The sequence below is a fragment of the Triticum urartu genome, chromosome 5, assembly GCF_003073215.2.
Source record: "Triticum urartu cultivar G1812 chromosome 5, Tu2.1, whole genome shotgun sequence".
NCBI lineage: Eukaryota > Viridiplantae > Streptophyta > Magnoliopsida > Poales > Poaceae > Triticum > Triticum urartu.
In genome coordinates this window covers 480,085,871-480,097,919 of record NC_053026.1, presented here as the reverse complement: position 1 = coordinate 480,097,919, position 12,049 = coordinate 480,085,871, and the positions used below count along the sequence as shown (strand labels likewise).

The following is a 12,049-nucleotide window of genomic DNA, read 5'->3' as shown; positions in this document are numbered from 1 at the left end:
CCTGTGAGATCACCATCGTATGTTCTCGCAGCATATATATTCCCAAAACTGAAGTAGAACAAAAAATAAACTCCACATGTTCAGTCATCATCACTAATGGAAAGGGTCCAGAAGGGGTGCACCCTCTAATCCTCTATAAATCGCGCACGCTCTACCTAGACCCTTAAACCCCTTCGCCAGTCTCCAACCCATTCCCCTCTAGGGTTTTCCACCATGGCGTCGGCCACACGCGCGCTCCTCTCTAGGCTCTCGCCCCTCCCCGCCGCCGCCTCCCGCTTCCTCTTCCTGCTCGCGGCCGCGGGGAGTGTCCTCCCGGCCGTTCTGGTCCCGTCCCCGGCCCTGGCGCCCGGGGCGGCGACCAGGAGATTCGCGATGCAACCTGCTAATCCGTCCCCGAACCGCAGCATCTGCTCCCCCGCGGAAATCAGGACCCCCCTCGACGACGGGTGCGACTTCGAGCACTGGCAGATCCAGATGGTGGCGCCCCCAGGCGACAAGGCCAACCCTGACGTACCCCACGACGAGATCATCGCTGGCTACATCAAGACCCTCGCTCAGGTCATCGGAAGGTATGGTATGCCCCCCTCACCCTTGATGGGTTCTGGATCATGTTACGAACCTACTTCTCTCAACATAGTACATGGGTACGGGATATAGCTCTCACTACGGGCAAATAGCTCCCATGCAACGTCGTTGGTGTGAATTGTCTCTCATGCGACGTCGTTGGCTGTAATAGCTCTCATGCAACATCTGCGTTGGAAAAAATAGCTCCCATGCGACACACCATTTACGCGGCTAGTTGGCTGTTAGTTAGGCTGAGGTTTGGTTAGGACACTGGGGTTATGTGCTCTGATTGGTGGGGTCCACCTATGGCCACGTAGTCAAGAGTCAACCGTCCACGACTCGACCGGTGACTGTGTGACCGTGCTCAACTCGCCCGTGTTGGACGGGCCCGTGCTGGACTGGGCGAGCGGCGCCGCCGTAAGCATCTTCTCCAGCAGCGGTTTCTTCTCCGCGGCGGCAGCGGTTTCTTCTCCGCGGTGGTGGAGCGCATTTCTCGGCAGCAGTAGAGCTATTGCGAGATGAGCCCGAAACCCTAGTCCCACTCCCCAGAATTTTGGGGGATCTGTGGCCTCATGCTGCCCTCTGTTTCTTGGCGATTTAGAATCGGGCTCCATTGGATCCGGGGGTTGTTTCTTCTCCGCGGCCCGGTGGCGGAGCGCCTTTCTCTGCAGCGGCTATTGCTAGTGAGTATTTTCCAAACACTACTCCCATTCCACTGAATTTTGGATACATCTATGGCCTCATGCTGCCCCTGTTTCTTGGCGTTTTAGAATCTCGATTGGATAGGAGATGGAGCGAGGACTGGATGAGATGGAGCGAGGAGACAGTGCTTCAAATCGGTAATGCCACCCTCTTTTCTTGGCGATTTAGAATCGAACTCGATTTGGTAGTGACTGCCGCCGCTGTCTGCCATTGACAAAACAGGGGAGGTTCAGGTTCTGCCACCACATTCGCAATTATAGTGGAATTTTTTCCCTGTAAAGCCAAGCTCAGTGATGGTAGTGTCCAAGACATTGATAGAGATACCACCGTGAGGTTGGATGTCGAATTTGCAGATGTTGATCCCCAGGAATTGGAGAGCATGAAGGAGAAGGCCGTGGGCAATTTGGTGGAGAGAATTGGGGAGAGTATTGTTTGGGGTCCAGAACAAGAGGTATCTCTGCAACGTTTCGATAACTATAATGGTGAATATGTGAGAATTGAAGATGGAGAATCCATGGTTGCTGAAATTGATCAGCAAGAAGGGTGGGCAAGCAAACAAGTAACATTTTATGCAAAGCTAATTGATCTGCAAACTCATTCCAGAGTTGGTTATGTGCCATCAAAGATGGCTGCACAGATGGAAGATGATGAGTGGGTTTCACAAAAGAAGATGTTGGCATTGTTAACTGAACCGAATGTAGTAGCTGAAGATATAGGGATTGATGCAGATGGAGAGGAGGGAACCCATGGTGCTAGGAAGATTGTTGTTGACTGGAATGTAGTAGAGTTGAATGAAAAAACAGATTTGGTCATTACACCAATATCTGACATTGATATGGCCGAAATGTTTGGCATTCAAGTTGATGATAAAGATAAGGAGAAGGATGACAGTTCTTTGCCTGCTGAAGGTAAAACAGGCCCTAGAAATGCAAATGAGGATGAAGAACAACTGATGAGAGAGGCTGCAGATGATGTGGATGATGTAGATGATAATGAGCTGGTTTGTTTGTATGATAAAGAGAACCCAGTTATTGAGGTGGGAAAGTTGTGGCTAAGCATGAAGGAGTTTAGGATGTCTTTCAGGACCTATGCAGTGAAAAAAGAGTTTGATGCCAAGACTATGTGGACTGATCGAAAGAAATTTTATGCTCGGTGCAAAGGTTATGATGGTGGTGGCAATCCTTGCAAATGGTACTTGTCTGCCAGACTACAACCTGATGGAAGTACAATAAGGGTAAATCAAATACCACACCAGCATACATGTATGACCACTTCACAGAGAGTTTCAAAGATGACATCACAGCTTTGGGTTATAGAGAAGATTACTCCTATTTTAGCCAAGACTCCAAACACTACTGCAAAGAGGCTTAAAGTTGACTTGGAGAAGCTGTACCCCATCTAGCTGCAATATACCACAGTGTGGAAAGCAAAACAAAGGGCCATGAAATCATTGTATGGTGACGGGGCAAATACATTTAGGATGTTGTATAGTTTTAAAGCAGAGGTGGAGAAGAGGTCACCTGGGAGTGTGGTGGAGATAGATACAGAGGTAACAGAGGATGGCAAGGTCAGCAAGTTTTTTTATGTGTTTGAAGCCTTGCATAGATGGATTCAAAGCAGGTTGTTGTCCATATTTGAGCATAGACTCATCTTTTTTGACTAGAAAGTGGAATGGTCAGTTGGCTGCATGCAATGCTCTAGATGGACACAACTGGATGTTCCCAATTGCAATAGGAATGTTTCAATCAGAGACAGAGGCATCATGGATATGGTTCATGATGCAACTGAAAAGATGCATAGGGCCAGTTTCTCCTTTGGCCATCCACACAGATGCATGTAAAGGGTTGGAAAATGCAGTAAAAAATGTTTTCCCCCATGCTGAGCAGAGGGAGTGCTTTGGATATATGTGGATGAATCTGATAAAAAAATTCAGAGGAGATGAATTTGGGCGCATGTGGCCAGCATCAAGATCCTACACCAGACAGACATATTCCTATCACCTTGGTAAGATATTGGCATCATGTAGTGATAATGAATTTGCTTCATGATTGAACACCCACCATTCTCTGTTGTGGTATAGATCAGGTTTTAATACTGCCATAAAATGTGATCATATCAATAACAACTTGGCAGAAAGTTTTAACAACAAAGTGAAGGATTTGAAAGACTTGCCTGTGCATGACATGGTGGACCAAATAAGGATCATGATCATGCATTTGTGGGAGTTGAGAGGAAAAATTGCTAATATTTTGGAAGGGGACAAGCTTCCAGCAGTGGTACAACAGGTGGTCAACATGAGTAGAAATCTTTCACATCTATCTGTTGAGAAATCTTCCTTGTGGGGTGCTGAAGTTAGAGATACAAAGAGTGGCAAGAGGCATGTGGTAAATACTGAGTTGCATGAGTGCACTTGCCAAGAGTGGCAACACACTGGAAAACCATGTGAGCATTCCATACTTTTTTTGGCATCTAAACCCAGGTTAAATATGCACCCATATTTGCATGAGTATTATTTAGTACAAAAATTCAAAGCTGCATATGCAAGTCCAATTCCTGCACTGACTGACCAATCTCAGTGGCCTGAGGTGGAAATATAATTTACCTTGTGTCCCCCTGTCACTAGAAGAAAGGCTGGGAGGCCTAAACAGAGCAGATTCAAAGCTTGGTTTGAGAAAGGTGGTTGTAGTAAGAAGGGAAAAAAGGAAAAGGAAAAGAATGATAAGCCCAAAAGGGCTAAAAAAGGTAACAAAAATAGGTGCAAGTTGTGTGAGGTACTTGGGCACAGAATTGGTTCATCCAAGTGCATCTACACTCCTCAGAGGCCAAAGTATGTTTATGTTACTGTTTTTGCAAGTTTTTGATTTTGCTACTTGTTCTAGTATCTAACCAAGTCAAATGCTTTATTTTTTAGGAGGAAGCATGCAGAAAAAGCCCCACCTCTTGTTGTTAAACAATGCTGGCCAGTGAAAAAAGCAAGACTCAATGGCTTTAGAAGGAAGAGCACTAAGCAGATAATGTTTGGTGACAAAGATATGGAGCTAACTGAAACTGTTACTGCTGAACATGAGCTAAGTGTTTCTGTTTTGGACTATGTGATGCATACTGAATCTGTTTTGCAGGCGCTAGGGCAATCTAAAACTGTTGCAGATGAAGCAACTGTTGTGCTGCCATGCGACTGCTTTGACAACTGTGTTGCCATGTTTGGAGGTTGTGCTGCCAAGTGTTGAGTTGCAAACTGAAGTAGTTGAACAATGTGTGCCATCTACTCAATCTGCAGAAGTGCAAACTGAAGAAGTGGGACATGGTCAGGTGCAAAAGTTGAGGGGGCCTAGTGGAGTTGGCAAGAAAACCAAGGGGCCAAAAAGCAAGAGCATCAGCATCAACAAACTATGCGCCGTGGAACCAAACAGTGGAAAAAGGAGAAGAAATCGAGTGGTAGAAAGAAGCAAAAGAAATAGAGTCGAAATCATTCAAATTTGATGTGAAAACTTAAGTTTATTGTCATTTGATGTGAAAACTTATGTTCTTTCATGTGAAAACTTATGTGCTATGATGTTGATTTGACTTGAAATAAAATTCAAATTTGAACCGACATTCAAATTTGAACCTATCTCCAATATTTTTTGAGTTCATTTGTTTGTTCTGTGATGTTGCATCGTTTTATGTACTACTATGCACTTTAGTTCATAAATCCAACCCTTTTTGTGAAGTCCAACTCATAGTCACTGAAAATGTTGTCCAAACAGGCTCCAAAGTAAGGAAAACGGCCCCATTTCTAAGCAAGTTTTTTTTGACCTTCTTAAAATCACCCAAAAAAGATTTTCTTAGCTTATATTATACCTATATAGGATCAATACGAAGTCTCACCTTTTTTTGAATAAGTATTCATATTATTTAATTTATTTTTGAAAAAACACCCTTTAATACAAAGTCAGCAATAAAACAAGTTTAAAAATTTAAAATGCAAAAATAACTTCAGATCCTCCTTAGTCACTCTAAAATGAAGCTAAGGTGATGTTTTTGATTTTTTTTGCATTTTCAAAACCTCAAACCCTCTTCTCACTCCTTTGAACTCTATGCAACCTCAGTCGAGATAGTCCAATTTGTGAAGGTTTTTTCATGCAAAGATCATTAGATCAAGTTTATCATTTTATATCATAACTATGTAACATAAAAAGGCTATATGCGCAGGTTTTTCATTTTTTAGATTTTTTTGAATTAGTTATACACATTTGAATGTTTGGTCAAACCTTTCAAAACCCCGTTGACTGCCTCCAAAACCCATGTAACCCTAGCGCCAAACGTCCACCGTCGATCTAACCCTAACGCTAAACTACGACCGTCGGAGCGATCCGTGGGAGCCCTGATTCTCCAATCTGATTGGCCACCGTTTTTTCTCTCTGACGAACAGATAACGTTGAGCGGGGGAGCATCTAAGTGACTGTTGGGCCGAGCGGATCGGGCCCGGCAGAGCCTGGCGTGCGTGCGCACGGCCGTCGAGAGGGGGGGCTGCATGTGAGAGGGTCAATGACATGTGGGCCATCCCTGTCCCATGCATGCCATGCAACGTCGCAGCCGAGCTATTTTGTGCTAGTGTGACACAGCCTAGCCATTTGCATGCGGGCTTGCATGCACGCATCGACGCAGTAAAGCATGGCAGGGGCGCAGCGTATAGGTACGTCGCATCTAAGCTATTTTAACAAATGCATGCTTGAACGAGACGGACGTGTCGGTGGTGCAGCTCCTTTTTCAGTGTCACGCGCGGATGAACGGGCCTGTGCCTCTTTGGATGCTCTGCCCGCCGTTTTTTGAATTAATGCCCGCAATTACTTATGCCAGTGCGAACGGAGAAGAGAAAACGATCGAGAAGGCACTGTGTACACATTGACCACGGCTGCAACGCGGCTATAAAAGGGCACCATTTCCTCATCCTCTCACACTCATCTCTCAAGCCTCCTCCCCTTCTTCTTTTCGAGCCAAATCCACCACTCGAGCCACCATGAAGTTCAATGGCCCTACCTACCGTCGCCCCCGCACCGTGCCGGAGAGGCAGTACCCGGCCGGAGTCATCGTCGAGAATAGCCTGAGGGTGTGGGCCATCTCAAGGTGGAGGGGCCCTAGAGAGTTGACTCGCTTCTTCCTCCAAGCCGGCTACCGCCACCTCCCTCTGGGCACTCCGCCCATGTTCCACCTCCACGAGCAGTATGATGGCAATGCCAACGGCTTCGTCATCGGCCTCTACGTCACCTTCACCAACCCCTACGATGCTCACCACCTCCTCGGCGAGGTGTTCTGGTGTGGATGCGAGTTTATCGCGTTCACGACCTACAACATCTTCACCAACTTCCACCACATCTTCCCTCACCCCAACGGCATGCACACCCTCCCCTACCAGATGCCGGAGAACAACGAGTGAGGGGCGCCGGCTAAGGAAGAGGGGCCCAAGGAGGAGGGGCCAAGGAGTTGTTCAAGTGCGAGTCTTCTATCTATCTAGTTTGTGTTTGTGTTGGTTCGGGCGTGTGTGCCTGTGTCTTCTATCTATCTAGTTTTAATTATTTTCCTTTCATGTTTTATGAACTATATGTAGTGGGGGGGATGCCCCTCTATATGTTCTATCTATCTATGCTACTAGGGTACCCGATGCCCCTCTATCTATCTATATGTTTTTTTGGTCCTAAAGTTTCTCCATTGCATTTTATTTATGTGGCCATGTGTACTAAAAATGCACTAAAACATGATCCAATCATATAAGTTGTTGTTAGCACGTGTCTAGTTAATTATCTTCCTTTTATGTTTTATGCACTATATGTTGTAAGGGGATGCCCCTCTATGTTGTAAGGAGATGCTACTAGGGGCACACTAGATGTCTTCTTTTTTGAGAGAGGCACAACCTTTTTCGTTTGAAACACACGAGTAAAAACTTTGAAAACACCATAGCACAAGTCAAAAAAAATAATTAAAAAATGGTGCTTGGTTGAAATAAACTAGAACCAAACAATTGCAACTTTTTTGGTTCACAAAGACTGCAAGTTAGACTGCTAACCAGAACCAACCTTTTGTTTTAGCCGAAACAACACGGGACCCTACCATTGGAAACGATAGCTTATGCATAAAAATAGCTCAAATAATTATCAGATGAGTTATCTCAAAAAAGGTGACTGCAGGAAACTTAAAATTTGTGAAATAACCTAAAGCCGAAAAGATATATCGATGTCAATGACCGTGTGCACTTTTTTTGCACTAGCTACACTTCTTTTATCAATGGGCCTGGATATGTTCCATTCGGCCCTGCCTAACTTCTATTGGGCCTGGCCTTTTCGGGCAACTTTGGACGAACCTTTTTTTCCTTTTCTCCCTCTATCACTGAAACTGAAACTGATGATGAACTGAAGAACTAAAAAAAACGGAGCCGAAACAGAGTGGAGAGGACATGCTGAATTCGTACAACGCAACACTTTTATTCAAATATACATATCATTACGATTACAAATGATGCCCAATCTATTCACTTACGACTAATTATCATCACATAAACAAATGCGAGAGCAATTACACAAACATAAAAAAGTCCGGCCATCAGCCCCATCAAATTGCCCTGCTTCTGCAATTTGATGAGTTTCTTCATCTGCTTGTTCAACTTCTTTAGCTCTGCCGTCACTACTGCATCCCCCACAGTAGCCCCAATGGAATGGGCAGATCCACGGGCCCCAGATCCAGACGCGCCCAATCCAAACTTGCCCAACTTCTCCGCCTCCAACGGTAAATCGAGCTCCCCTGATGCACCCTCCAGTTGAATCCGCTCTATGTACTCATCTAGCCACTCAAAATGGGTGCATTGCTTCAATTTCTGAAATTGGAAAGATGAACCCTAAATCCCAAATCCGATGAAAAATGGGGAAAAATTGGGCAAACATGAAATTGGGAGACAAAAACCAAAATTGGCATATTGAGAAGTAAAATCTCACCTTTCCCTGCTCTGGTTTGCTCTCGCATTTCACGAATTCCCGCCCAAGGTTGCCATTCTTGTCGGTCGTTGTGACTAGCCGCTTCAGGGGTGCGATACGTGGGCATGCAGGGCACCTTGTCATGGGCGCTGCGCCATAGCGCGGCCATGAGCGGCGGGAGGCTGAAGCGGAGCTCGACATTGCTAGGTCGCGGCCCGGAACGGCGTTGCTGCGCGTCGTCGCTGGAGAAGAACAACAACAATGGGGGGGGGGGGGGGGGGGGGGGGGGGGAGGGGCTCGGGTGCTGCACGCCTCGGGGCACGGCTCGGTGTCCTCTTGTACCAATGCTAACCTGGATAAGTTAGTGGGTCCCACGCTATGGGTCCCGCTCACCTGACCAATGTTGAGTTGGATAAGTTAGTGGGTCCCACGCTGTGGGTCCCGCTCACCTGATTCGAGTTTTAAACATGTGTTTTTGGATTAGGCAGAAGTGTCGCATGGGAGCTATTTTTTCCAACGCAGATGTCGCATGAGAGCTATTACAACCAACGACGTCGCATAAGAGACAATTCACACCAACAACGTCGCATGGGAGCTATTTGCCCCTCTCACTACTCCCTAGAGATTGTAAAGAGATAAGAGTTTACGATGGAAAGAACACAGAATTAGGGGTAGAAAGAAGAAGAAGCAGCAGCAGCAAGGAGGAGGATGCGATACTCTCGTCTGATACGAGGGAAGGAAATAGCCGGAGGAGGAAGAAAGCCAAAGACAAGTTCTATTCCCTTTTCCCGTGTGTGACTTGCTTCCTTACGTAGCAGCACCAGTTTGGTGCCCATCAGCATACTGCATTGATACATAGGGCCGGGTTAGGGCATCTCCAACGATAACCTGCAAATTTCCTTCCTCATCTGTCCACGGACAGGGGATAAGTTTGTGGACAAGGATACGGAAGACCGCCATCCAACCATAGCCGTAAATGTATGTCCGTCTTTGTTAAATTTTAACCGCCAAATAACCATAATTCCCTTTTAAAAACTGTGCTTAGTCGCTTTTTGTTTGGCACAAGGCTATTAATCCGTGTGACAGTGTAGTTTCCGCCAAAGCTAGCTGCTTCCGCCACTGAACTAGCTTCCTTCCACCAAATGGGTTTGGTCATTTTCAAACCTTCCGCCAAAAGGCCAAATCTATTTACAAAGCTTCCGCCATTTCGCCAACGTGTGATAAAGAACCTTAATAGAAAACTAATCATCTTGTCAAATGATAATAATATGGCAAGAAATAACCTTCAGCCAAATGCCCAAATATATTTGCAAAGCTTCCTCCAAATGCCCAAATACTAATCACCTTCCCTAATGCTAATCATGTGGCAAGAAGTAACCTTCCGCCAAATGCACAACTTTATTTGCAAAGCTTCCGCCAAATGCCCAAATACTAATCACCTAACATTGCTAGCCTTCCGCCATCCGAACGAAGAGGTGGGGTACGTGGCGACTTTTGGTTTGTCATGAGGATGTCCGTCCTCCCGCAAAATTCCCCATATTTGTCTCCGTTTTGCGGGAGAAAGTACATCCGGACCGTGCCGCAGACTGATACAGAACCATGTTGGATGGCTTCCGTGGTCCGGACAGCATGGTCCGGACGGATGGAGGCAATTCGAGGGTCGCCTTGGAGATGCCCTCATGACAGATCGGGATTGGAGAAGTGTAAAATATGTATGTTACCTGTTTTGTGTCATTTTGTCATTTATACGATGCTTTGTATACATGTTCATTCAAGACTCACCTTTGTCATTTATGCTGATGGTGATTCTTACTTGAGGATCATGCTTACTATTAGATTTCATTAGACATCTGTTGCAGTTTTACCATTTTGTAATATTTTTGTTTGTCTCTCACGACCATAGCAGCATATTCTTTCGAGGACAGGGACGGAGTTCTCCTTGATGTTTTGGTTGTCTCAAATATTATACAATGTGTTTCAATAATTAATGTACTATTTATAACATATTTGTATGAACGTATCTCAAATCTGTCATATGTTCCAGTGAAGACGAAGCTAGGATGAAGATCTACTCTGTGTCAACTCGACATTATTTTGCTTTTGGAGCTCTAGTATCCGAGGAAATCACCCAAAAACTCAATGGTATTGGACATTGCATGAAATTATTTGTATGCGATCTATTTATGTAAGTGACTTCAAATTTTCTGGTTTTAAACTCATGCCACTAAATCATTAATTCAGAGTTGCCTAATGTCCGCTGGATTCTTCCTGATTCATACCCTGATGTCAAAAAAAGGTGTACGGAGGTAATGTCAATGTGCTTCCTATCTGATTAAGTATCATTCACCGAAGTATTTTGAAATGGCTACCGTAAAGATTTACTAGTCTGTTCTTTAACTTGTTTTAATCTGTTGACTCCTTGAGATGGGAGCTTTAACTTGTTTTAGTCTGTTGTGATCGATCGGGCAGTGACCGAGTTATCCGCCCAGAGGTTTGGGGAAGGTTTATTGAGGGGTCCGATTGTGTATGCTCTTATCATAATAGTAATTGTGCAATATTTGGCACAATATTAATTGTATTGCACATTAGTATTATGCAAGATATAAATTGTATGTTAATATTAAGTAGGATAAAGTTTCTTGGTTAATGCTCACGTTCATATTAGGCATGATAGTAATTAGAGAAGGGTGCTAAACATATTTAGTGCTAAACATGTTTAACGCTAAATATTAGAGCGACCGAGACCATTGGTCTGCGTTGTATAGTGAACGAGTGAGATTTGTTGAATCTCCGTAACTCGCTCTTTTTGTATTGGCATATAGATCAAGTATTTTTTGTCATTCTATTTTGGCCTTCTGAGTCCCTTGACTTCTTGAGATGGCATCTTTAACTTGTTTTAATCTATTGTCTTACTCTTCCCCTGGATGATTTAGGATTGTGCACTATTTTCGGTTTCATCTATGTCCATATGGTAAGGAGATCTGGGTGTATGTCTTTTTGTATTTCAGGTGAACCATTTATAGATGGAAAAGTTGTTCCTTACGACCCCAAATATCATGAGGAGTGGGTGAGAAACAATGACATTATGAATCGACATGGATCATGTAACTGTTACAAGTGGCGTCACCACTTTGAAAGGAGAAGGGAGAACACACAAGGCAAGACTGCTAGCTCCGCCAAGTTACTAGCCCCCCCACACTTAATCCAAGCCACCAAGGCGGTAACTACCATGTGTCTACACCCAGATCTCACGTGCCTATGAGGGCAGGGGCGGCCAGGGAGGCACTACCAATAGAGAACACTCCTAGAAGAGCTTCCTCGTACGCAGGAAGTTATGCATATATTGTCTATACCTACTGGTCTCCTCAGACGTAGAATTACTACAAGCTTAGGTATGTTCTCATTTCTCTATTGAAACAAATACAGGGCCGACCACTCTTTCACATCGATCTAGAACTTTGTTATTTGTGAAGGAAATATGCCCTAGAGGCAATAATAAACCTATTATTTATTTCCTTATATCATGATAAATGTTTATTATTCATGCTAGAATTGTATTAACCGGAAACATAATACATGTGTGAATACATAGACAAACAGAGTGTCACTAGTATGCCTCTACTTGACTAGCTCGTTGATCAAAGATGGTTATGTTTCCTAACCATAGACATGAGTTGTCATTTGATTAACGAGATCACATCATTAGGAGAATGATGTGATTGACTTGACCCATTTCGTTAGCATAGCACTTGATCGTTTAGTTTGTTGCTATTGCTTTCTTCATGACTTATACATGTTCCTATGACTATGAGATTATGCAACTCCCGTTTACCGGAGGA

General features: G+C 44.5%; 1 protein-coding gene across 1 annotated transcript; it reads left to right on the top strand.

The window, feature by feature from the left end:
* Window positions 1–213: 213 nt before the first annotated feature.
* Window positions 214–11,585, top strand: LOC125507195 (multiple organellar RNA editing factor 8, chloroplastic/mitochondrial-like). Its single transcript, XM_048671853.1, has 5 exons — window positions 214–569; window positions 10,255–10,352; window positions 10,452–10,506; window positions 11,187–11,314; window positions 11,479–11,585. Exons 1-5 carry the CDS (start codon window positions 214–216, stop codon window positions 11,583–11,585), a joined length of 744 nt encoding a protein of 247 aa, XP_048527810.1.
* Window positions 11,586–12,049: the final 464 nt, after the last annotated feature.